Source organism: Zonotrichia albicollis, chromosome 1, assembly GCF_047830755.1.
Source record: "Zonotrichia albicollis isolate bZonAlb1 chromosome 1, bZonAlb1.hap1, whole genome shotgun sequence".
In the NCBI taxonomy this organism is placed as follows: domain Eukaryota; kingdom Metazoa; phylum Chordata; class Aves; order Passeriformes; family Passerellidae; genus Zonotrichia; species Zonotrichia albicollis.
In genome coordinates, this window is record NC_133819.1 from 54,765,560 (window position 1) to 54,793,067 (window position 27,508).

At 37.6% G+C, this 27,508-nt stretch overlaps 1 protein-coding gene across 4 annotated transcripts in view; it reads left to right on the top strand.

Annotated features, from left to right (window-relative positions):
- Positions 1-27,508, top strand: part of VPS41 (VPS41 subunit of HOPS complex) — a 117,654-nt gene that overhangs the window by 75,827 nt on the left and 14,319 nt on the right. For all 4 annotated transcript variants that reach the window (XM_014267022.3, XM_074541642.1, XM_005487003.4 and 1 more), the window contains 14 exons: positions 884-1,013; positions 2,710-2,825; positions 4,244-4,300; positions 6,491-6,552; positions 7,443-7,524; positions 13,717-13,809; positions 14,312-14,439; positions 15,325-15,469; positions 16,670-16,711; positions 16,819-16,869; positions 18,039-18,176; positions 21,041-21,095; positions 22,124-22,264; positions 23,718-23,854. In XM_014267022.3, the coding sequence (XP_014122497.1) occupies positions 884-1,013; positions 2,710-2,825; positions 4,244-4,300; positions 6,491-6,552; positions 7,443-7,524; positions 13,717-13,809; positions 14,312-14,439; positions 15,325-15,469; positions 16,670-16,711; positions 16,819-16,869; positions 18,039-18,176; positions 21,041-21,095; positions 22,124-22,264; positions 23,718-23,854 (1,377 nt within the window). The remainder of the gene's footprint in view (positions 1-883; positions 1,014-2,709; positions 2,826-4,243; positions 4,301-6,490; positions 6,553-7,442; positions 7,525-13,716; positions 13,810-14,311; positions 14,440-15,324; positions 15,470-16,669; positions 16,712-16,818; positions 16,870-18,038; positions 18,177-21,040; positions 21,096-22,123; positions 22,265-23,717; positions 23,855-27,508) is intronic.

Sequence of the window (27,508 nt, forward strand, 5' to 3'; positions counted from 1 at the left end):
CTTGGAAAGTTTTTTTGGTTTGGGTATTTTTTTCCTGGAATAGTTAAATTGAGAAAAGACCCAAGTGGTGCTACTTCCAAATGAGTAAGTTAGAGCTGTTTAAATCCACTTTCTAGATGTTCTTGGTCTTTTATTCTATATTTTGCTATAATTCACAGCCTGAAGTAGAAAGCTTCAGAATTGTCTTGGACCTTGACTTAATTAAAAATACAGCTAGTTGAGGACAGCAGTTTCACTTGAACAGAAGGTGAAAATCCATTATGTCATTTTACCATAGCCACCTACATTGCGCTTGAAAGTTCATTTTACTCTAAGTTCATCAGAACAGCAAAGTTTTTGTATTATGCTCAGATTAATTTTTCCCTGCTGCTGCTGGCTGCCTAAAATCAAGTACCAGCTTAAAAAAAAATATATATATATATATTTTAATACCAGAATACCAGGCTCATAGAGCTCTGTCCTTCAGGGCATGAGCCCAGCTGGGTATGTGATCTAAATTTTCTGTTGCTTGTTGAATGAAGCAGTTAATAATCATCTGTGATGACCCAGAAAACTTCTGTGTCCAAGAGCACAGAAGTGAGCAAACTCAAGGATTGGACCTATGTCTATCTATACCTCCTCTTCCAGACTGATCTCCTTCAAGGAAAGCAATCAAAGAGTAACTTGGGTAACTTGGAGTAACTTCCCTCTGAGTTCCAGATGCAATTGCTCTGTGGAGTGCAGCTTTGCAACTTATAGGATTTGCAGCTGAGTAGCCAGTGCAAAGTACTGCATGTTTGTGAATGTTTGCAGCTGTTCAATTTCAGCCTTGTTTCTAGATGACCACCTGTTGGTATTGCTAAGGTAAATCATGTAGGAAGTGACTAAGGTGTCATTTTTCTAGGAAGTGGAGTGTTGTGCAAGGCCTAGACTTGATATTGTACAACCCCTGCCTGAGTCCTGTGAAGAGATCTCTTCTGATGCACTAACAGTACGAGGATTTCAGGAAAATGAATGTCGTGATTATCATTTAGGTAGGTATTCTCAATATTGCTTTGTTTTGTTTTCAGACCTGCTTAAAAAAAGATTTGGGTGTACTTAGCCTCCCTTTTCATTTTTATGTCATTTTTTTGTCATCTCCTTGAACAGCTGTAACTGCTTATGACACTGAAGTGTAGAGTGGAAATCCACAAGAACCAGTCATATGAAAGAAAATAAATGTGTGTATTTAAACATTATGATTTTAATGCCATCTATTAGGTCAGACATACTGGAGAAGGCAGAAGTATATACCTCATGTAATGTCCAGTATTGTCAAAGGCAATATCTTTGAACAAGATTTATTCAACATATGATTCATAGGAGCTCTTTTTACACAAGGTGCTTCAGGAATAATGAAATGAGGGCACAATGTCTGGAAAAGCTGCTCTAGAGGGAAAGATTGAATAAGTATCATTGCAACAGTAAGATGTACATGGGTCAACTTAAAAGGGGCCCATTGATATTTAGCTTCTCTGTACTGACAAAGCTGCCAGTTGTATTACAGACCTCAAATGGTAAAATGGAATTAATAGGAACTGTATTTTGGCAAGCTCCACCTACAGGATAGGTTTAATTATGCAACAGGAAGGGACATTAAGCCCTGCCACAATATATGCTGTCTTTTAAAGATGAGGTAGTTTTCTGATCTATGTGTTGTAGCTCAGAAAAATGCATGGCAAAGCTGATGCAGAATTCCTTGGTGAAGATTATGTAGCCTGTCTTATACAGAAGCATTTCTTCTGGCTTTTAAAATCCATTAATCTGAATTTTAAGTATCTCCTCTGCCAGCATTCTTCAAATCATAGGCTTGGCAAACCTCTTTGTGTACATCTATGCCCTTAAGCCGCTAGAAATATAGTATATTTCCTCCTGACCTCAAAAACATCAATGCTGCTATCAGTAGAACTGAGGTTTTTTGTACATCTTCCAAAGCAGAACATTGATGTCCACAGCTGTACTTTTATGCTTTATGAATATTCTAGTTTACTTGAAAAGTCTAAATGTTATGTATGTTTTAAGGCAAGCATTATTTTGTGAATTGCTTATCACTTCAGGAGTGTATTTGTATGTGTTTATAGAAACTCATCTGGACAGTGAGTGGTTTTCTTTTCTGTACCTACAAAGTATTCATGTTTCTTCATGGCTCTGTCCAAATGATAACTATTTAGAGCAGTCATCTTTTGCATTTGATTTGACCTTTTAGTACTTTTTCTTTCAGCTTACTCAAAAATAAAGGCTTATGGTGTAAGAAAATGCATTATACATATAGCCTTATCTTGCAGCATTGTAAATGCATTGCTGTAATGATGTACTGTGTCCCCAGGGGTTATGGCATCTATCATTTATGCTTTTGATGGCCTTGACCTTGATGGGAAGGATAAGTTTATTGCAGGCTGTGTAGTGCAATAGTCCTCTAAGAGTATAATAATGGGTTCTAAACTATCATAAAGTTTGCACATAGTGGATGAATCAGAATTTGCAATAAGTTGTAGTGGTTTTTTAAAATATATTTAGCCATTTAAACCAGTTTTAATTTATTGGAGAATACAGCATCCAAACTAGTGTGTCCTGCAGGAGTAGCCTTGCTGTCTTCCTCTTTGTAAATTCCCCTCAAGGGTATGCTAAAAAGCAGAACTTTACTTAAAGAAAATATAGTAAAAAATATTAAAACTGTGTATGCATTTGCAGAGTATTCAGAAGGTGAATCGCTTTTTTATATCATCAGCCCAAGAGATGTGGTTGTGGCCAAAGAGCGGGACCAGGATGATCACATTGACTGGCTTCTTGAAAAGAAGAAATACGAAGTAATTTTTACATCATTCTTTCCTTCAGACTTTCCTTGTTTGGAAATTGGAGTAGGATGATGGAATTTGCTAAGTCATTTGGATTGGATATTTCTGTTCCTACAGTGATTGAGCAAATGCTTGTAAAGGATGGGACTTGACTATGCATTACTCCATCTCTTACAGAGTTAGTCTCACTACTGAAACAACTCATCAAAATTTCACTCAAGTGAGGTAGTTGAACTAGATGCTGAAAATACTGCTCTCATCATCAGTTATAAAATGTATTAGCTGACACTGAAAATTATTAGATCTGGATTTTGGCTTTAGAATAGCAGAAGAGTTAACTAATGAGCTGTGCTTTTAAAAGTAAAATATTATGGTCTTAAACTGTGCCTGCACTTGCTGAAAGTAGTGTTGCTCACAATAAAGCTCATCCAGTATTAAAAGACAAAGGTATACAGCTCTCTTGGAAAAAAAACAGCTCACCATTTGGTTGTGTAAATACTGATGTTTGAGTATGCATATCTAAACACCTAAAACAGTAATAATAAGTTCTTTCATACCATATGAACACACACACAGTGGTCTGAATTCTAATATCATGTACTTATTGACTTAGAATATTTGTTACGATGCATAAAGTTAACTTGCAAATTCTAATTTATGTTTGTTGTGTGCCCATTAGAAGAAAAAAAAATGTGGAAAAGCCATTCAGCATGTATTGCTTTTGCTAATATAATCATGATATTTCTCATGCAGATTTGTTTAATCCTTGTGGATGCTTTTCCATTGGAATAGCAAACTTGTATGATGAGTGTAGTTTTGCAATATATGTAAATCACAGCATTTGGTCCCTGAAGACTCCAGTAATTTGCAAGTGACAGCTGTGTGTGTGCCTTTATGAAAGCCATTCAAGTTAGTAGACAGGCCTGTTATGATATATCTTAAAGGTTTCATTTTTATTTGTAAAACTGCCTGATTTTTTTCTATACATTCAAAAAAAATAGAAGGAGGAGAACAGCAAATGACACTTAAATATAAATCATTCTGATTGAAGAAGACATTTGGGCTGGGGAGCTGGCAGGTAGCTTTCCCCATTCACCCCTTTTCCTGTTTATTTTTTTCACAGGTTTTGGTAGTGAAGTGGTCTCTTTTGAAAATGATCAAATGTGATTGCATTGTGTGGTTTGTTGTGATTTGATCTTAATATAATAATGTGGAGTGAACCCAGATGGAAACAAAAGTAGTTTGCTCTTTGCTTGACTGCTTTTGTTTGGGTAGGAATTCAAAGCTGTTCATCCAACCATGGCATTAAAAATTCTAGTGCTTCCAACACCCTACTATGAAAAACAGTTGATTTATACAGTTCTCGATCTTTCTGTATTGAAAGTTTGTGTATGTGACTGGTATCTTGGTTTTCTCCTTTTTGAATATAGGAAGCTTTGATGGCAGCTGAGATCAGTCAAAAAACCATAAAAAAGCACAAGATTTTGGTAAGTCTCAAAACTTATATTCAAAATATAGTATCCACTTTCTTTTAGAATGCCATAAGATGCAACAAATACATTCCCTGTTTTTTATAACACCAGGAAATAACTGTTAGGCATTCTCCAGCTGGCATCCGATTTCTTGGTTTCAGCTGTTAGTCCATAAAACATGAAAGAATCTGCATTTTATGAAGGTGCTATTGGCATTGAAAGGAAGAGAATTCCATTTCTCTGATTACTGATGGGAATTTTTGTTTGCTTTTACTTTTGTTTGAAGTAACACACAGTATTTCACTATTAGAGATTGCAGGCAGGAGTGACAAATATCTCCTGAACTTTTGCCTCGTAAATGTGACAGGATTTTGTAAAAAGTTTAAGGGATGCTCCTTTTCTCACATATAGTTATTTCCTATGTTTATAGTCCCTTTCACAGAGCAACAAAGGGTATCAATGTTTAAAACAAAAGGGGAAATGGTGTAATAGACACAAAAGTGTCACTGATTTTATCTTTTGTTTCTTTGCTTTTGTTTAAATTCACTGATACTGATGCTGCTTTAAATTGAAATCTGTACAAAATGTTCAAGATGTGTTTAATTTTTTGGCCAGAGTACTGGTGTTATAAGCATGCTGTATCTCAGTATGTCTTAAAAAGTTTACTCTTGTGTACTCCAGAAGTTCAATCAAGATTTAAATGGCATGCCATTACCTATCACGGAGTTTGCATTTAACAAAACTACTCTGTGGGCCTTGCAAAAGATGTAAAGAGTTAAAGGGGATCCTGGCAATGCATTAGGAGGAAAAAAAGAAAGCCAGACAGGCAAACACCAAACTAAGTAAAGAAACCCCACAGCTTTTCTTTTGCTTTGCAGAAATTTGCTCTGCAATAAATGATTAAATTCAGTGAAATACAAGCAGTTTTTGAGATTTTAGTCTCTAAAGCAAAAGCCAACAGAATGTGTTGAGGAAACAAAATGTTGACATCAAGCCCTAAGTGAAGGATTAGTGGTACACTGATTTGGAACAACTCATGCTCTCACTGCCTAGTGACACCACATTCAGAGTACCTGACAAGTCTGGTAGCCTTGGGGATTTTTTAGATGGAAGTAATTATCACTGCTCCTCTGCACATCTTGAGCAGAGCACCGAGATCCTAAAACAACCAGATCTACATCTCTTTTCTTTAACCATCTTCTCTGTTCACTGGGAGGCTGGTCCACAGGAGAATGACGATTTCTGTCAGCCTCTTTCTTGAGAATGGTGAAGTTGAAAATACAAAGGTGTTCTTATAGCATAATGAAATCCTAAAATCTTGTGTATGTGCATTTTTTTTCTAACTTTGTAGTAGATTGACCAGCTGAAGTTGTTGCATACCCCTATTCATATTCTGCCATGGTCAATTCTTTCCTTGATATGGATCAAAGAAATGTTGTGCCTCAGAAGATGCAAATGTTTAATTTTTTTAAGAAACAAGGGCTTCTTTTTCATTGTGCAGCTTTATTTTTTTCTTTTCTCCTCTTTTTTTTTTTTCTTTCTAAAAACAATGTGCTTTTTTTAGTGATGTGATCATAAGCTATGCAATCAGTACACTGGGCTATGTCAAAATGGGTATGAGTGTTGAGATTACATTAGGAGGTTCATGCCAAAATTGTAATATATATTAAATGCATATGCATATCGGAAACGTTTTACAACTGACCTGTGTGATGAATTTTGAGAAAGAAAATTTGGTATGTCATAACTAATAATCTTGTTAAGTTCTCAGTAATTCCTGCACTTTATTGAGCAGCATTAGGATTTATATTCTCAACCAACTTTTTGCCCTCCTCTGCAAATTGTTTTGACAAAGAGCATGTCTTATACAATGACTGGTGTCTTTCTTTTTGAATTAATTCAAGCACAGCAAGATCAGCTATGTGTTTCAAACAATCCTTAATAATTAGAGGTGGTAGTCTTCTCAGCATCAGTGAGGTTATGAGAATTATTTAAAGGAGCACCTTTAGTTAATACTGTGAGCAGTCTATGCAAGTATTTTGTATTGACTGTTCTGTGGGCCCTACTGGTAAAGGAGAATCAAGGAATGCACTTAGAGCCTTGAATTTCCAGTTGTATGCACTACTGTTACAGTAGTTCTGTATAGCAGTCAGGTAGTTCACTTCCAAACTTTTATAGCTAATTCTCTGTTTTCATTTGCTCTAGGACATTGGCTTAGCCTATATAAATCACCTGATGGAGAAAGGAGAGTACGACCTGGCTGCTCGGTAACCTAGTATTAAAGATCTTCCTTGCTGGCTGAAGTGTGTCTGTGTAGGGAAAAGTGAAAACAAACTTTTGATTCTGAAGTATTTGCAGATGTTGAGTTTCTGTGTTCTGGAATTTCTGAAGTTTCAAAACATAGAGATGTATTGCAGTGACATATATTTTTTCCCTGTAGTTACCTAAAAGTTGCTGTAAATTTTAACTGGAATTGAGGCATATATTTTTGAAAGTAAGCCTTGATTTTTCAATGTCACACTAGATTTTCAAGACTAAGGTTTTCTTTGCATTTTTATAAACTCAGTTTATTAGTGTGTCATTGGACATAAGAGCATCAGAAAATAATTTGATTTTGTGTAGGTATAAACAAAAATGTCAAATATGGGAATCTAAAGTAAGGATCAGAAATTACCCAGGGTTTTTGTTTTCATGTACATGTAAGCATAAGCATATCTTCTCAAGTGTTCAGTTTTTCTCAGGTGAAATTTAAAGACTTTATTTTTAAATTTAATTTAATGTAACTTAATTTAATTTAAGGATATTAAAGACTCATAAAGCTGACCAAGAGGGTGGCATCTCTGTCTATGGTGTATAGATTTCCACTAGATGTTGTTTAAGCTCCCTTCCAATCCAAACAATGCCATGATTCTATGAAAGCTAATATGGCCCTCAGCACTATGGGTGAATGCATAACAAGCAGTTAATCCTCTTGGATGCAACAAAATTTGCAGGAGGAGAGCCTGGCATACTGTACTTAAAGTGGTGGTTGCCAAAATAAGTCACTTTAACAAGTGTTATGATAGGGAGAAGAAAGGAATCCTTGTAAGTAATGCTGTCACATTTGTATTACTTTCTGTACCTACTTTTGTTCTCATCTCTTTCATTTTTCTTGCAGAAAGTGCCAGAAAATCCTTGGCAAAAACACAGAACTCTGGGAATTTGAAGTTTACAAGTTTAAAGAAATAGGTCAGCTTAAAGTAAGTTAATTTCTGTGTCTGCACTCAAGTAATTTATATGTTGTACTTACTGTTTGTATTGACCAAGTATCTAAAGCATCACATTTAATGGCCCTGTTCTGGTATTGCTGTCCCAGGTCTCTGTTTGTTTCTAGACAGCTGTCTTTCCGATTGATGTGTAAATTACTAAAACAAGATTGGAGGCATAGTGCTACATATTTTACTTGTTGGCAGTCTCCAATGTGAAAGACCCACCCCAAAGCTTTTACTTGCTAAGATGCTCACAGTTAAATACATCTTTCCCATTTACTTTTCATTCATTTCCAGTATGTCCTAAAAATACTACCCCAGGTATTAAGGAAAATAGACTCTGTGGGTGCCTGTCATTCTGGCAAATCCAGGTCCATTGCAACAGTTACACAGCTTTAAGTGTTAAAGAATTGCAAAGGAGCAGTGAAGACCTGTGCTGTGTGCTAGAAATGGTGGTGAGGAAGAGGAGCAGTCTGCGCTGCCTGGTGTTTTCCCTAGTCACAAGCCAGCTACTACAACAGTACACATTTAATGTGAGAGTCTCAGTTAATAAATTGCACAGGACATAAAACCTAGTACTGTCACTGCTAAACCAATTGAAAACTTTATGCACACTCCCTTTGGTAACATGTGTACATTTACTTCTGAATTTTATGTCTTCCTATTCAAACTCAATGAGCCAAAAAGGACATGCTATTAAGATCTCACAGCATGCAGTCCCTTGCTGGTTTTGAGCTATTTAATTCTCTTCAAAAACCAAAAGTGTTTCAACATTACGAATTTCAGAAATGTCTGACTTCAGTTTCAGGGCCACTCCAGTGCAAAAGCAGCCTTGCCTTTAGTATACTTTTTTTGTGGTTTGGTGCACTCTTTACTACTTGGAAGCTGAAATCCTATGTTTCTGTTCCTTTACTTCAGTCTAATAAAGGGCTTAAATGCAGGAACAGGTGAATTTTTGATACACTGCTTCTTCTTTTGGGTTCATTTTGGTTTTTAGCTGCATATGTCTGGAAGGGATGTTTGTGTTGTCTCCACTTACATCATTCAGCAGACTGTAAAACAGAAAAATATTTGCAGGTTTGTTGCAAAAGCATCTCACCTCAATTACCGCCTTTCTAAACAATTGGCTGTTTTCAGCCTTTAGAATTTCTCTTTTCTTCTTAGAGCCTAGGCCCAGGCCTAAGAAATACATGAGATGCTGTCCATTACATTATTCAGCTTCAAGTTGCAGTTCTAGAAAATGCCTGCCTTATTTCACTATTTCAGTTGCACATAACTTGTCCTAGATTTCTAAAGATGTCTGAGTATCATAAAGGATGCACTAAATTAGGCCAGATCTGAGTGAAGGGGTCCTTGTAATGCTTGGGATCACTGCTACATAACTAGCAGATATTTAACACCATATTGTAACTGGCCTATAATGGCTTTCAGCCCTGATGAGGAGACTATTGAGATATGGAAACAAAGTTTATTTCAAAACAGAATTGTCTTGGAATAGTTTGCACTGCTTATAAGTTGTTCCCTGAAATCTGGTGTTTCAAATCTAGCATGATTTGCCAATAACTAAGGTGACAGTAAACTAAAGGCTTCAAATTTCCTTCCTGTGCAGAGGAATTAGTGATACCCCAGTGTCAAATTCCACGGGGTGAGTATTGTTGTTTGTGTGTGATTTTAGGGGGGTTTTGATTGTTTTGTATTAAGCAGTCCTGTTTGGCTACCAAAGGTTGCATTTTGATATCTTGGTATCTCTCATCTTCAATGAATGTCCTCTAGGAAACCTAGTTGTGTCTGTTTCAAGATTCTAGAGCCTTGCAGTGATCTGTTCCTCTACTGCTCCAGCAGTGGTGGCTTGAGGGAGTTACATGCTTGTGTTGCCTTTTGCTCAACCTGGAAATGAAACTTGACATAATTTTAGTAAGGAGGTAATGTAAAAGAGAATCTTAATTTGAAGGCCTTCAGGAGCAGTTGTGGAAAGGTGTCCACAAAAGCCCACCACTGCCAGGATGAGTACAGATTTAAAGGTTTTAGGAAATTAGCATAATTTATAAAAAGCACCAGTTAGGAGAACAAGTGGTGATGCAATTCCCCTCAGGTCAAGCCTCTTTGGAGCCCCCCCTTCAGCACTGTGCTGTGTTCTATGAAATGTATCTCAAAGAGTTGTTCTCAGCCTTAGTTCCCAGGAAGAACCAAGAGGGCCTTGTACCTCCTGGGACTTGGACCTCTGGAATTTGTTTTTTCTTTTTTGCTTAGAAAGGCGATGGAAAAGTACTGGGAAACCTAGTCACTAATACAATAGGTGACAGAGTTACAAATATACACGTGAAGAATACAGAGAACACATGAAAGAAAAAAAGGGGAAACTCAAGTGGCGTCACTTGTGCTCAAGTCACTTCAGTATAAAAATCTAATGTCTCAGCTCAAGCAGCTGAGGAAGGTGGATGGATTCAAAGGAAGATTTCAAACTCTCTGGCTGTTGTGGCCTGAGGGATACCCTCCATTCTCTTTGCTGTGACAGCAGTGACTTTCAGCAGTGGTCCAGGATGATCAGCTAGCAGCAGCAGCACTGGATGGAAGACATTTGAAAGACTTCACCAGACTGTAGTGGGCATTGCAGAGAGAAGCACTATACTGACAGGCTCTTTCATCTCTTAGATAGCCTTTGAGGAATAAATAATTGATGTTCTGGTTATTGGTGAGATGGTTTAGGCTATCTCATGTACAACCTTTATAAGGGTTTTCTTATATATACCTCATCCTTACATTTATTGATGAAAAGTCTGAAAGCAGATCTTGAAAAGAAACAAGGGAAGAAAATATTTCTCTGTGTAGTATCCGTCACTTTACCACATAGTTCAAGAATTGGCACAAAGGCAGTCTGATTCAGAAGCTTTTATTTCTGACCATGCCCCCTAAGTGCAGCTTAAAAGTAAAATAGGAAGAGTTTGTAACCTCCAGCATGGGTAGCCTTTGTGTCAAGGCTTAAAAATAACTTCTATGCTTTGTACGTGCTTCTTGTATGCGTTCCTGAGCGGGGTGGTCAAACTGCAGGAGGTGGCTGTGTTTTTTCTTCAAAGCAATGGGACACAGGGCAGGAGACATTTCCTTCACAAGGCAGCCTGGCTCACACACAAGGAAACTACAACTCTCTAGAGCTTGCTGTAAGGCCAAACTACAGCCAAGAGTTGCAACAGTCTGTTGAAGAAGGTTGTTCATTCAGAAGGTAGCAGGAAGGCAGAAAGTGGGAGTGAAAACAGCCATTGGAGATTGTCTTCTGCCTTTGAGTATCCCGTTAATGTCTAGCTTCTAGCTTGCTTTCTCTATGGTCAAAAAAGACTTTTTATGAAGGGGTCAGGAATATACCCCATCAAGACTGTACCCTGAGATAACTGATAAATCCTGTGACAGCTAGTGGGAGCTGGGGTTGGCAGCACTACATTTCAAAAACTGGCCACATCCAGACAACACAGGGAGAGGAGAGGTCTAAAATGTAGGAAGATGTTTTTTTCTCCTGCTTTGTTCAAACAACTTCAGTAACAAAATGCTGTTGTACCATGTGCCAATAGCGGGCAATAGGCAACATCTCTGAGTGTTTGGAGGAGTTTCACTGGTGTTGGTCCCTCAGCTACAAACCCCAAGTCCCCAGACAGCTAGTAGCAGTGGGATTTATTTTGGCAGGTGGAAATAATCTTGGCCTCTAGTTGCATGGAATAGTAGTGCTAATTAGATGCTGTGCTGAAATTCCAGGATATGAGCTAATTTATTCTGGCAGCTTCTCATCTCTTGCTTGTGTGAAGGTCCGCCCGAAGTGAACGGGTGACGAATGATTTTTGGGTGCAAAAATAACCAACAAAGGCACAGGGGTTTGCAGTAGCAAATCAACAAGATGGAATTTATTGATAATAACCACAGCTAAATATGCATTGGTTAGAGGATCCGGGGAAGAGAAGGATAGAATAAGGAAAAAGGAAGGAAAGAAGGTCAGGGAATGGGGTATAGCTACCAAGACGTGATGCCTTCGGGGTCCCGCCGCCGATGCTCGCTGGTACACGTCTTGGGGAGACTCTCGGAGAGGCAGTCGAACCAAACCCCAGATATACTGTTCTTGGTTGGGGGAAGGGTGGCCGCAATTATGTTTCCATGGAGGGGAAAAGTCCATTGTTTTCATGGCCGAATGCTCCCAGGTACGTCTACTCTGGGCAGGTTCTCCCCCTTCCCTGAGTTGGGACGGGGTACAGTCCCAGTCTCTGGAAGGAGGTTGCCAGGGGGGTGCCATGGGGGTGCCAATAGGGTGCCAGAGGGGTTCTTGGTTCTTTGATGAGGGGATTCGCATTTCAGTTGGTCTGTCACGGTGGTTGAAGACAGGCAAGAGGGGTCTTCTCTTGGAGGTGGGGGGAGCCACCCCAGAGCTCAGTTCAGCCAGGCCTGAAGTTTGGAAGAAAGTCCAGTTCCATTGTTCAGAACAGGGCAGCATGCCCCTTCGAGTACAGCATGGCATGTTCTGCAGACATCATCTGTAAACACACTAAATACGCATGAGACTTTCTTTCCCAACTGGCTCAACAGTTTTTAACCCTTCGGTGGTCTCATGACAATTGTGAGGCAAAAACTGAAGGATTTCCGGATGGACTTCTACAGCTTGCTGGAATGCAATTCCTTTACACCTTCTATACAGTAACAGATCACATGCCTTCATCCTTTTCATGGAGAGATACATTTTCAAATTAATTTTCAATTGGGTATGTTAAAATAGCCCTTCATAGAATGTGGTGACCCCAACATAAGTCATAATTCAAAATTACACATATATTGTTCTTGCGTGATCAGGTTCTGGTAGTGGGAGTGCTACAGTAGTGGCTTCTGTGAGAAGCTGGCAGAAGCTTCCCCCATGTCCATCAGAGCCAATGCCAGCCAGCTCCAGGATGGACCTACTGCTGGCCGAGATCAAGCCAATCAGGAATGATAGGAACACCTCTGGGATAACAGATATAAAAACAAAGAAAAAAAGTTCTTGCACAGTTGTAACTGTGACCAGAGAAGAACTGAGTTGATAAATATGAGAGAGGAAACAACTTTGCAGACACTAAGGTCAGGGGAGAAGGAGGATGAGGTGGTGATCCAGGCACCAGAGCTGAGATTGCTCTGCAGGCCATGGTGAAGACCATGAAGCAGCAGTGTCCCTGCAGCCCATGGAAGACAAAGGGGATGCAGAGATGCACCTGCAGCACGCGTAGGAGCCCATGCTGGACCGGGCTGTGCCTGAAGGACTGCATCCAATGGAAGAGTGGCCCAGATTGCAGCAGTTCATGAGGAACTGTTGCCCATGGGATGGATTCATGTTAAAGAAGTTTGTGGAGAGCTGTCTCCTGTGGGAGGGACCCCACACTGGAGAAGGGGAGACTTCTCTACCTGAGCAGCGAGAGAAGCAATGTGTGATGCACTGACAATCATTCCCTGTCAATCAATACCCATTCCCTGTCTCGCTGTGTTTTTGGGGTGAAGGAGGTAGAGCCCAGGAAGGAAGAATGGATGAGGGAAGGTGGTTTTGAGATTATTTTACTTCTTATTGTCCTGCTCTGGTTTGGTTATTAAAAAATTCAATTACTATCCAAAATGTGAGTCTGTTTTGCTATGATGGTATTTGGTGAGTGATCCCTGGATCTTATCTTAACCCATGAACCCTTTATTATATTTTTTCTCCTCTGCCCAGTTGTGGAGGGAAGTGAGAAAGTGGCTTTGTTGGGTACCTGGTGTCTGGTCAGGGTCAATCCACTCCAACACATTTTTCAGCTAATGAATCCTTATACCTTTTTGCAAGGCTAAGACTTAACAAAATGGATTTTTAAAACATTCTTGTTTTGAGGGGTCTTTTATGGGTTTTGTTTTCTAAATGACCGCTGATCTCTTAAGGACATGGCTGATTCTCCTATTCTAATTAGTATCTTGCCACCTGTCTCTTGATAGTTCTTTCAAGTGAGTTATAAAATTCCAGTGTGTATAATCCTAAAGTAAATAACTTCTGAGTGCTGCTTGCAAGTATGAGTTGATAAGGTTTCTAGTGATTACCAGGGGCCATGTTTTGTGTATAACCTTGTTCTTTTGTTTCATGACTTTTTTTTTTTTTCAGTGTACCAGGACGTTACATGTCATTCACCATCTGACACTTTATTCTCTTTTTTCCTATAGGCAATTAGTCGTTACTTGCCAAGACGAGATCCAGTTTTGAAACCTCTGATCTATGAAATGGTCCTGCATGAATTTTTGGAAAGTGACTATGAGGTATTGCAGCCTGATGTGTTCCACATCAATGTGTCCCATAGTTATTGCCAGCCAAATACCCTTAGCGTTGAAGAATTCTGACAGCAAATTCTCTGATGTATTCAAACAGATTATCAGTGCACAGTTCCACAATAATGACAATATTTAAGTGTTGAATTTTAATTTTAAGAGAATAAATAAATGTTCTTCAAAGCATGTGAATACTGTAAGATTGATTATTTATTAGACTGTTATTTTTAGGTTTTTAAATGTAGCATAAGTGGTTGAGATGATGCACAAAGCCTACCGCACCTGAAAGACACTCAGCTTCATGAATCATAATAACATTGTCCTAAGAAGGAAAAATCTGTGTTCTGCACTGTACACGTCTGTGGGCACATGAAAGTTCCTTAAAGGTTAAGGACAGCAGGTATCATCTCAGAGGCTTAGATGAAGCTTTGATGTTTTGAAATGCTCCTTAGGCCATTCTTTCTATTTCTTTTACAATCTCTTATACTTTTAGGGGTTTGCAACACTAATAAAAGAATGGCCTGGAGATCTGTACAACAACACAATCATAGTTCAAGCTGTAGTGGATCACCTGAAGAAAGATCCACAGAACAGGACTTTGCTACGAACACTTGCAGAATTGTGAGTCCAGTTTTAAACTCCTGTTACAAAAGTACACTTAAAATAGTGTACTGCAGTTTATTTGTATTTGTTTAGCTGTCTTCTTTGCTGCATCTACAGAGTGGTGGCTTTCTCTCCTCTCCACTCTGCTGATTGCACAGCTTAGCAATTCTTTACCCTTCCTTGTAATGTTCACATCGAGTATGAAAGCAAATTGTTAAGCATGAGATTGGATTTCCAACTCCTCTTTCCAAAGTAAATAATTAACATTCCTCTACATGCTGTCAGAGGAAACCTCTTTTCTGAGGTGCACATTTCAGAATTACCCATGTAAAAATAAAATGGTGGGGGATTTTGCCCACTATTTAAGAAGTAGCGTGTTTAGGTTTACTGCATGGATGGAAATATGTGACTGGAAAATGTGCCAAAACTGATCTGATTCTTGGTCACTTCGTACAGGGATAAAGCTCTTTGATTTTCTCAGCCTGATCACTGTGTTATTTTCTCTCTCTTCTTTGAAAAAAGAAGAATTACTGTGTTACAATCTGTCCAAAAGTTCTAAGAGAACAATGTTTTTTAAGCTCTGAAGAATGTTCCAGTTGGTTTCCAATAATTGAAAGGCTAGCATTTTGTGTGTCTTCCCCTGTGAGTTGAAAATGGAGAATGAAAATGGAAAAACTGCAGTCCAAACACAAATGAAGGCCAATATAAACAGAGGTGAAATTAATGTTGCCTGATGTTTATTTTCCCTTACAAAAATGAATCACAGGTCTGTTTAGATATTTATAAATTCAAGTGGTATCCTAACATTTTACATACTAGAGTATGTTTATATTTTCTCTCGTAAGTGATTTTCCTACACTTAAGTATGTAATATTACATGTTTTATAATCCTGTTTCTACCAGGTACACTTACGATCAGCGGTATGGCAGAGCCCTAGAAATCTACCTAACTCTGAGGCACAAAGATGTCTTCCAGTTGATCCACAAGCACAATCTCTTCAGTTCTATTAGAGACAAAATTGTTCTGCTCATGGATTTCGATTCAGAGGTATAGTGATCCTAATGATTTTATATTCACTTTCCTCTAAATACAATTTAACAGATTAAAACTAAATGATCTATAGATGATGTTGAGCTAGAGAATGTGTTTGCTACATCTGGATACATTCTGGGATAAGGAAGATTGTTTGCCTAGATTGCAAAATAATTGACCCAAGGATTATTTTTTTCCTTCATATTTCCATTTGTGTTTCCTTTCCATTTCCATTTGTCACTCTCAGTGAGAAAAGTGAGTGTTCGCATCATTTGAGAACGTTGTTGTGATTCTCAAGTCACAACATTGAATATCATTTCACACAGAGTATCATTTCACCATATTATTCTTTCTGTATTTTGAATCAAATAATGGTATTAATAAGCCAAAGAAAGGAGATAGTGAATTTATTTAAGCATATATTAAATGTACTTGCCATTTCCTTTCACCACAGAAAATTAATCTGCTTCTGAAATTTTACAAGGTTATCGATCTTAATTCCAAAAATCAGAAAGTTTTTATTCCATGCTGAATTCTACCTTTTTTCTTTCCAGCTGGCTGTAAAATCCAAGCAAATTAATTTTGGTGTGATCACTGGGAAGATAACCAAGTAGATCTCCTTTTTCAGTGCAATAGTTGTTTAAGCACTGTAGCTAAAATATGGATCTCTACTGTTGATGATCATCTTTAGTATGCCCATGTTTCTCCATTCATGGAGGGAAAAAAGTATAATTTTTCTTTAATTCAATAGAAGAAGTAGTATCAGGAATCTGTAGTTTGGTATTTTTTGAAAGTGAAGCAAAAGTTTGCTCTTGAAAGAGGAAGCAGAACCTGAATCCTGGTGGCCACTTGACTTACATGATCTTGTCTGCTTGATTAATGGTAGTGGTCTCCAGGTAGTTTGGAGGAATCCAGTTGTGAGGCAGGTTGAATTGTGTGTTTCTTACGTAGTCATCACCCTGCAGTTCTCATCGTTTGGCGATAGCTTTTTGTGACTGATGGTGATTCAGTGGGCATACTTCACCTGCAGTGTAGGTGCACAGCATTTACTGCTATTAATGAGGGAACTTAATGAAGTATTCTGGAAGAATTTCTGTTGCTGAAAAGAGTAGGTCTGTCCATCTGACACCCGTCTGTGAATAAGCATAATACTATATAGAGGGTAAGAAAATATGTGTGCCTGTTACCTACTTGAGTTCTCTTTCTCTGTTGTAGAAAGCAGTAGACATGCTTTTGGATAATGAAGATAAAATTTCCGTGAGTATAACAAGTTTATGGCATGGCAGTCCAATGCCAGCTTTTATTACCTGTCCTTTTTCCAGTCTTGTAAATGTGATGTTTATCACAGGTTTGTTTTGTTTCAGATTGACAGAGTTGTTGAAGAGCTAGAAAACAGGCCTGAGTTACAGCATGTGGTAAGTATTCCTGTATTCTGTTGATTTGAAGTTGAGCTGAGTAAACTCTTGGCTGGACTTACCTTTTACAGGTGTGTTTATTTTGTCAAAATGAACCTGACACTGAAATGTCTTAAATCATCAAAGTGGCTATTCTGCCAATTTCCTATTTAGCATAGCTATACCTTCTTCACAGTAGTTAAATGATCTAAAAATGTGTACCTGTGAGAATTTGATAACGTAATGCAGGCTTATTTACATCTCCTTATAGCATTGTAGGCGCTTGTCTTTCCTGGTCAATTATTTCTTGTTTTTATTCCTCCTTTTTCCCTACCCAAAAATGGGATTGGTTGGTGGGTGCAGATCTAAAATACGTTTTGCTGATCCATAGAGAAAGTGAATTGCTTGTTTTTCTGGAGCTGTAACTTCATACACTGTCGAATTGTTTTTGTTTGTACAGAATAACAGTATCACTGTAATCACATAATATGTGACTGTGGGCTTGGGCTGTATCAGAGAGGGAAGTTTAACTTGCTGCTGATTACAGATAGAGTTCAGGTGTTCATCTGGTGATGAGATGATTTATGAGTTAGAGACCTGATTATGGGAAGCAGATCTATGAAAAGTGCAGTCCACAGCCTAAGATCTTTGCAAAGGCAACTGACAGACTGTCAGTTTACAGAAGGGATGCATACAGAGGAAGGCAACAAAGATGGTGAATGGTCTAGAGGAGAAGCCGCACAAAGAGCAGCTGAGTCACTTGGTTTTGTTCTGCCTGGAGAAGAGGAAACTGAGGGGAATCCTTGTAGCATTTACACTTTCTTCACAAGGGAAGCATCAGCAGGCATAATCTCTTCTCCGTTGATTGTGACAGGACCCAAGAGAACAGCATGAAGCTGTGTCAGGGGAGGTTTAGGTTAGATGTTAGGAAAAGCTTTGCCCCCTGCAGTGACTGTGCACTGGAACAGTCTTCCACTCTGGGGAAGTGGTCACAGCATCAAGCCTATCTGAGTTCAAGAAGCATTTGGACAATGCTCTCAGGAACATGGTGTGGTTCCTGGGGCTGTCCTGTGCAGGGCAAGTTGGAATTTGATTATCTATGTGGCTCCCTTCCAACTCAGGAGTTTCTGTTATTCCATTAATAATATTGAATAAGTGAGTTTGAATTCTGATTCTTTTTTGATTCCTAGTATTTACACAAGCTTTTCAAAAGAGACCACCATAAAGGCCAACGATATCATGAGAAACAGATCAGTCTTTATGCTGAATATGATCGACCAAACTTACTTCCATTTCTCAGAGACAGCACACACTGCCCACTGGAGAAGGTAAGCCCCAAAAATCTAAGCATAAGTCCTTGATTTTTATTAAGGTCATGGTCTGTAGCTTGTAGTCTTGTGAATTTCAAGCCGTGTCTGGTACTGCCCTCTACTGCCAATGTGAGGGATCCTTTAAGTTTGTGACGATCATCTGCCGTTTGGTTTGCAGAGCTGATGACAGCTGAGACTTTCCTCTCTCAGCTCACAGGGCAGAAATTCATGGGTATTTTTAATGCAGAAGTTCTGACTACAGCTCTGACTACAGTTCTAGCTACAGCATATCTACTCATCAGTGCTTAGCCTCACTGAACAGTAGGTTATTGAAATTGAAATTGACAATCAATTGAAAATAAATTGACAATCATTTTGCCACATCTAAGAGCTGTCAGTGTTAGATCTTGAAAAACCAGTAGCTGTAACTGTAGTTATTCTATCTTTTTATTGTAAGGTCATAAGTTTCTGTTGAATAATATACACAATATATGTCACTGAACTAACAGGGCTAAAAGTGTTTTGTCTTTGTAATTTGGCTAATACACTTGAGGATTTATAGAGTACCAGGTTTCCATCTTCTAATATTATTATTTTTTTTTCTGTTTTCCTTCCTTGCTCTTTCTTGTCAAATTACAAAATTCATAAAGGTAAGGCCAATCATGAGTTGTTTCCCCTGCCTGAATTAATGTGAAACAAATGGAAATTTTAAATTTTCTGGTTTAGATGGGTCAGTATTTTATTATTTGTATTTGTTGCTGTTAATGGCTGAGCAGAGCAGACCTTGCCTATCCATATGCAGCTATAATGATGACACAGTTTTCAAGTGTAATATTGTATGTTGTACTACATGGTTAACATTCCAAAGAAAACTAGTACTGTTCCTGGTACCTCTCTTGTTTTGCATGCTTTTGTCTACTGGAAAATACGTTCTTATATTATTATACATTCTCAGATTGGAGAACTGGGACTTGGTGAAACCTATACCCGAAAATAGATTGAATAGTTTAGGCAGTGAGCCTGAGAGGTTTCCAGCCAGGAACTTTGGTCTACAATATTGGCTTACTTGTTTTCAATTTTACGATTCTTAGTTTCTTACCTTATGTGTTATTCATGTGATCATGGTTTTATGTATAAAACCTTACCTGCATTTTTCTTTAATTTTGAGGCAAATTAATTTTTGTTATTGCATGTCCAGCCTCCTATCTTTAGTGGCAGGTGGTGCAGAAAAGTGCTGTGTGAAACTGATGCTCATTGCTGGCATTACTTTGCTGAAGATACAGGCTTTGAGCAAGAATAGGTCAGAGACAAGTCAGCTTCTGGAAGGTGTGGTGCAGTAATCAACAAAGTCAAGAGAGATTGTCAGAAAAAATGTGTAATTCTAACCTTAATATTAAAATGTTAACATCTTTCAGTAAGAAGCTAAGGAAGAGACAAAAAGATGCTATGAATTCTGTAATTATACTTCTTACCATGCATGCTGTATAATAACACTTCTTGTGACATACAGGTCTTTGTTCTGAGAAATTGAAAAGGGGACTAAGAATTTCCCAGTTACTACTATTTTCACTTCCTGTTAAGTGTATAAATTGCAAAAAGCAATTTCTGTTTGAAAAAAAATCTGCTCTTTTTATTGTTCTAATGAAATTATAAACTCATCAAGAAGAAATAATTTGTGGTCTCTAGAAGTAAGCCACTTTTAGTCAAGTGCAGTTTAGCAAACATTTTAAAAATGAGCTGGAAGAGAAGTAGGAATGTTCCCTGTTTTCCTCTAGAGGGAGCATGACAGTCAGGAAATGGCAGTATCTAGAACTACTGAATACCTGGTGCTTTGCAGTTTAGCTTTTAAGTGGAGAGGAAAAAGAGGGCTGTCAGCTGTGTATATAACTTATTGGTAGTATTCATACCTTCCTTCACCTGAACTATCTAGTTGGTAATTTGCTTACCCCTAGCCCAAAATTTATTGTCCATACGTCTAATCTTCATAATAATTCTTCTGAAATAATGAGAATTGGAAGGAAAATTAAATTCCTACCTCATCTTTGATTGTAGCTATACTTTATGTATTTAAAACTTTGATTTCCAAGTGTGAAGGTTGGTGAACAGTTGTCTTTACATGAATGCTATGAATCTTGAGTTTGATTTCTGTTTCCAAATTGGAAACAGACATGGCATTGTTTGTGGCATACCACCCCTCCTGATTTCCTGTTACTACAAACTTGTTGGTAATCAGTTTGGTAGTTTTTATAATTGTGCTGGTTTCCAACTACACACAGATTCTGTAGCTGCTGAAGATACTCCCTCAGGTCTTTAAACCAAATTTACAAGAAATGCTTTCTCCATATTCTTTCACATTTGTTATTTTGCATTGTCTTCTTGGTACAAAATTTGGAGGGCACTCTCTCTTCTGAAACCATTCTGGTTACCCTGAAGAGATTTTCAGCCTTGTGTTATTAATGAATGTCAAGCAGACTTCCATCACTAGAGACTACGTAAGTCCACCCACAGGAAACAAGTCTTGGTAGTAGATAACTTTAATGTTTTGTATTAACCAACCTTTGGAGGGAGAATAAAGAAGTTACCAGTAGAATTAAAGGCAGAGATTGACATAGTCCAGACTGAAATACCTGTTCTGTCCCCAGATTTATTCCGTCTCAGAGAAGAATTTTAAAGAGAGTCATGGAAGTCACAGAGTTTCTCTTCTTAATTAAGGCCAGAGGACTTGGCAGTGCTTATTAAGGGAGCTGTGTTCTTGTCAAAATGAAAAATGTAACTACATAGAAAAATCACTTCAAGCTTCTTGCAGCATTTGTGATCAATAAAATTTCATGTTGCATGGTTTCCATATATTCTCTTCTCTCTTCTCTTCCCCTACATTCAAGGCTCTTGAGATCTGCCAGCAGAGGAACTTTGTAGAGGAGACAGTCTATCTTCTGAGTAAGTAACTCAGAATAAATAACTGTGATCAATTACAACACTTTTAAACTTGTAATAAAGTTTGTGGTATGAAGATATATTGTCTAATATCTAAACCAAATAACATGACTTAGAAAATAAAACAAAGCACTGGGTGGATATGATGTCTTAACTTCATATATTGTGTTACTATGTTTTTTACTTGGTGTTCTTCTGGGGTTCTGGAAGTGTTGCAGAGGTTATGGGGAGCAAGTTGGGTGGGAAGTTATTTCTGATACAATCTCCAAGAGAAGAGTAATACTGTTGGTTTTGAAAAGAGAGGATAAATTAAACAATTGTTTTATTCTAAATAAGTCTTAAAAGCTTGGTACTATTTTTTGCTGAGATGAAAGATTTGCTTATATTGCTTTCTATCATTTTTTTACATTAAGTTAGTTGTAAATTAACTCCTTCAGCTGGCCAAGAAATCTCCCTCTGAATGAGAGGCATTGGAACACTTATATGTATGTTTATGTATTAGTCATGAACAGAATAGTAAATATTTTTTTAAACAATCTCTGGTTCAGTAAGAAGAATATTTTGTGGACCATTTCAGTCCAGTGGAGAGTAAGATTTACTAATAAATTTATTTTGGAAGTAGTTCATAATTTCTGCTGCTTCTTCCTGTTTCCTCTTATTTTTCATGAGTGTAAGCTGTGCTGTATTTACTGCAAATTAAGAGGGCTCATGTGGGCCCTTGAAGCTGGTATTTCATGTTATAGTTTACATCTCTACACATACACACACTCCCCCTCATGTTAGATGTTGCTGCAGTTCAGAACCCCAAATAAGACCCAACACATCCTTGAGAAAGCCTCCAGGTCCCAGTCCAGCAAACTGCTCCAAGCACTTATTCATATTATACTGATTTGCATTCCTGCATCTGAATAGACTAGATTGGGTCTTAGTTGAATTAGTCTGAGTCAACTTCACAGTTAGAAAATTCTTATTGGAAGAGCACCGAACATGGTGAGCAATTATCATTTATAGTCTCTTATTTTTCCTTCCAGGCAGGATGGGTAATAGCCGCAGTGCCTTGAAGATGATAATGGAAGAATTGCAAGATGTAGATAAAGCTATTGAATTTGCCAAGGAACAGGATGATGGAGAACTTTGGGAAGATCTCATTTTATATTCTATTGACAAACCACGTAAGTGGGATAGTTTCTGGGAAGCTTGCATGTGTGTAATGCTTATGCAAATAAAGGATTAAATTGTTCACACGTATGTTAGAGAAGGTGTTTTTGTTTGGTCAGGGAAGTTTTCTAGTTTGTGAAGGACAACACAGCTGTCCTACTGTGCATAAAAACTTGCAGTAAGGCAGTGTGAGAGTATGCTACACAATGAATAAGCTCTGCATAATTATGTCCTTAATGAAAAATCAAGGGGACAGTAGTGCTTTTAGTTTAGCGGAATGAGACTTCATTTCTAGACAGCCTCAAAACACTGTCTGCAGGTTTGATGAGGATTTTGCATACTATTTTATTACAACTGCTTCCCTTCGAGATTCTGAAAATGAAAAGCCTACACCTTTCTTCCTTCAGTAAAACAACTAATTAATTTTTTTACTGTGTTACAAAGGTAAGATTGGTAATAATGGGTGCATTTTGCCTTTCATTCATTATATGAATAGCTACTCCAAGTTAAAAGGTTAAATGGACTCAGAAACATAAGCATCACTGTTGTCAAGGAGGCAGATTCAAAGTTCAAATGATTAAGAAAACAGAGAATTTTCTTAACTATCTACTCCACTGGTTTTTGCAGCCCCTTTTGGTGCTTTAAATCAAGACTGTAAAGTCTCTCTTGGAACTTCTTTTCTGGGGAATTGACAGTCTTGTAGAATTAGTGTCAGAATATGTATCTTTTCATCCCATGGATGCTAATTTTGAAAGGAAGAAGTGACCAGAATCTTTTAAACCTCAAGAAGAATGGCATTCTCAAATTACCCATACTTGAATGCATCACTAAAGTCAGTGACACCTTTAGAGCAAAAGAGATTCAAAACATACAGAATTCTCTCAGTAACTCTATATAACAGTTTCTGCCTGTGTGTAGAGCAGCTCTACTGATATTCCTCAGTTGTGGGGGTTGAAGGAAAAACACAGCCTTGAGTCATCATTCTAGTGGGTTTTTTACCCAGATGCTCTTCAAAGAGCAAAAGACTTCTATCATGTCGCTCTCATCAATGTTTAGAAACACATTGAAATCAGGTTAGGTGCTTGAAAGTTTGTTTTTATACCCTGGAACTGGGAATGGAATTACCACATAAAGTAGTTGTTAGTTAGTAGTTAAACACTATTTGTTTGAGTGCTCTTTTTATTGAATCAAAATGCATTATTTACCTGTGAGTTTGTGCTGGAGACTCAGTTACTACTTTGCTGAATACGCTGGAAGTTCTGTAAGTTGCCAGACTGTATCTTCCTCACTTTCCCAAAGGCTTGTGTTCAAGTAAATACAGCTGCAAGAAACATACAAAGACTGTAGAAGAGACTTAGTGTTTTCACTTATTAGAGAACTGTCAAGTAGCTTGTCACCATAGTATCTTTTAATCAGGTATTGTGCTGGATTGTTTTTCTTAATTTCTTTGCCTCTTGTTTTTCACAGCTTTTATTACTGGTTTGCTGAACAATATTGGAACCCATGTTGATCCTATTCTTTTGATCCACCGCATTAAGGAAGGCATGGAGATTCCTAATTTGAGAGACTCACTAGTGAAAATTCTTCAGGACTACAACTTGCAGGTAGATGTTGCATTCTTCATGGGATACTAATTTTCAGAGAGACAGCAAACCATCTTTGTCACTGAACAGCACAATAAATTGCTGTCAGGATTTATTCAGTCATTGGTCATGGACATAGTGGGCCCACACAAAACAATGACAGAAATAGTGGAAATTTGCTGAGATTTCTTGATGGCATCTGGCCCTTCTAAATGTCTACCATACTGTCAGAAGCCTGGTGGGTAAGTACAACTGGAAGCATCTTGAGTGATTCAGCCTATTTTACACTGCCCAGCTGTTTAGTATTGGAAAGTTTCATGACCAGTACTTCTTGTTCTGTTTCACATGAGTGCAGAAGCAGAATGGAGGCAGAATGCAACATGCCCTCACTGAAACATTCATGTTAGAGTCATATGTTAAGTGTCATACTAACTGAAGGAAAATGAACTTTTAAAATCAAATTCATGTCAGTGGTGCAGAATCAGTTGGTTGGAGCATGATTCTAATAATGCTGAGGTTGTAGGTTCAATTCCTGTATTATGGACCATTCACTTTAGAGTTAGACTCTAATGCTGCTTCCAACTCAGAATATTCTGTGCCTGTGTTGCTGTTTATGCATTTTTTAAAAACTGGACTGTTCACTGGATTATGGAAGTTCTTGCCCCAGAATAATTGATATGTGCAGTCCCCTGCATGATTGGTTCTAAGATATGTTTGTAAGAGCTTACAAGAAGCATATCTTTCAGTGTTCCCTGTAAGTAGCCAGCAGATTGTGTGGCACTGCATATTTAAATCTCTCTCCTACGAAAGCAGTCATGAACTTGAATTCTCTGTTATGCTGTTCTCCATTGCTCTACTGAAAAAATACAGATGCCTACAGTGTGACTGTGCAGAGTCCAAGAAAATGTAGCTCAGTAGGCTGCTGAAACTCTGATTTTCTGAGCCTCAAACATTTGTTCCCCGTCTGCTGTTAGTCTTTCAACATTTCAAGGAAACAGATGCACTCAATGGTTACATTAAGGTCATGGCTGGTATCTTGCTAGGCCATATCTCCCTTCAGGGCAGGGTTTAAGCCTTTCTAAGGCTTTTCCATTATTTTATTTTTATGTGAACTTCAGATTATGACTTTGGCTATTTCAAAGAAGCATTTTACATTTCTTCATCTCTCAACACTTGTAAATAGATACATGTTTGCATATAATGCATGTTTTAACATTACTTCAGGTTTTGACTTCATTGGGTGAAGTCCAAAGCTAGTATCCTTCCAAAATGGGGGATAGCTAAATACCATGCTGCATTTCAACAGTTACATGTTAATCTTGCTGCTGTCAGTACCACCATTGATCCTCCTATTCCTGGATTCTCATTAAATCAAAATGTGTTGTGTTTGCAGGCAAACTGAGAAAGTGCTGTGAGCATAGTTACAGCTTTACACATATACAGAGTACATTGCATGGCTTCAGACAAAGCTGATGACATCAGTATGGTCATATTTTGGGGATGAAAATACAATTTCCATCCCCAAAATATGTCAACAATTTTTTTCTTCAAATACCTTTTAACAGAATTACTTTTGGATTAAAAGCATGTATTTAATCTTGAGAATGATATCTAAAATAATTTACTGTTAGCATTGAAATGATTTATGGATTTCAAATTAATTGATTTTGAAGCAGAGTTGGATAGCTCTAGGGTTAAAATTTAGATTTCATAGGGATAATAGAAATTAGTGAATCTTAATGTAATTTGTGCTTGGCTTTCTTGTATGATAGAAAAAAGTATAGCCCAAAAAAAGGCAATATTTCATTAGAGATGTGTGAGTTATAGTTTAAAATAAGTCTGTTCCTTAAGTGTTACTGGCAACATGAAATGCACTGTTCATGAACAGATGGTATGTCTACATTGAAATTTAGAGATCTTATTGCTAGTCTTGCACACTCACCAAAGTAGCCACTTTTATAGAGGAACTCAAATTTTCAAGAGGGACTATTTTTGTTATTGCTGCCTCATTAGCTGTTTTAAAGCTAGTCTTAAGTGTGTTTGTGTGATGTCTGGTCATACCTCTGCACATGTTGTGTAGGTTCAGGCTGAGAAGTCACTGGCCTTTATTCTGGCCTGGCAGAACTCTGGCTTTTAGTAGAAATCACTTGATGTGTAGCATGGAGCATATACCAGACATTTTGAACTTACTCAGAAATACAAATTTCATTGGCTAGGATTTTCTATATCTTCATCTTTTTGAATCTCAAGCTCTGTATTCCTATGTTTTATTGCCCTCATTTTCAAAGGCAAAAAGAATCTTGTGCTAGGATCCATGAAGAAGGAGTGCAAGTGGAAAGAGAATCTGTTGCTTCACTTGCAAGTCACTGCCTAACACAAAAACTGTGCTGGTCTTTTCATAATGATGGCTTCCCAAAATATGTTACCACTGTGCCATTATGTTGTTTAGTTGTGGGCTCCTTTTGCAAGCCCTGATAAAATTTTTTTATGCCTATGTAAGCATGCAGATGCAAATTTCCTATTATGCTCTTGAATTTTCATACCAGTAAACTTTACTTAGGTGTGATGTCAAATACGGGTAGGAGTTAAAAGCAGTGCCTTTGACAGACTTTGTCCTTTTGAGAACAGTCCTTTCCATCCCAGCAAAACCAAATAAATCAAATTGAGTGGCTACCAAAGTATGTGTGACTCACAGTATGCATTAGAGAATCCAACAAGAAAGTCTACTAATGCAAATTTTGTTGTAATTTTTTTTTTAACATGGACTCTTCCTTGAATAGTTTTTTAATAATGTTGACAGATTGCAGACTGATGGCTCCACTTAAAAAAACTGCCATCCACTAGATGAAATGCTGCCACTGCTCTATATGTTACTCTGAGCTAACCTCAGCTTTGTGGTTAACCTTTGAAATCTGATCACTGACAACCAACCAAGCATAGCACTAAAGTAGAATGAGATATTGTTTTGGGCAAAAATAAAACACAGATCATGTACAATTTTTTTCTGCAATTCCGCCATGAGCTTAAAACTGAACACACCTCTAACTATACCCCTAAGCAGAGAAATATTTAAGTGGTTTTTAGAATTGGGATTAAACCTTGAAGTGATTTTTTGTTGGCTTTTTTTACCCATGAAGATAATTAATTTTGATATTTTATCTTTGACGTTGTTTGAGTTAATGTATTAAAACCATAGTACATAATCAAATGACCCTGATTGCAATGATGAAAGTTTATTTACTGCTGAAATGATGCTGATTTTAGTGTTTATATACAGTAACATTCACAAACGACAAAGTAATAGTTCTTTGAATTTTAATAGGATAATATTTTATCACATAAAGTGCAGTCTGAAGCTTTTTTACTGCTTCTGAAATCTACTTTTTTGCTGTCATAAATATATAGATAAATTAGACAGGTTGTCTTAAAGAGAAACCTACTTACTTATTAGAAATTAAACATTCCTAGTGCATTTTTTAAGTGCAAATGAATCACCATTCTCCAGGTTTCTAAAGCATTGGATCACATATCTCCCAGAGAAGGCTGATAATAAAATCTCCTTATTTGTAGACTTGTGAGTTAATTATAAGCCTGTTATGCTTTGCAAATTGATAAAATAGGTGTCTTTTCAGCTTTGGTTTGTATCTGAATGAAATGTAGGAACTGCTTATGGTA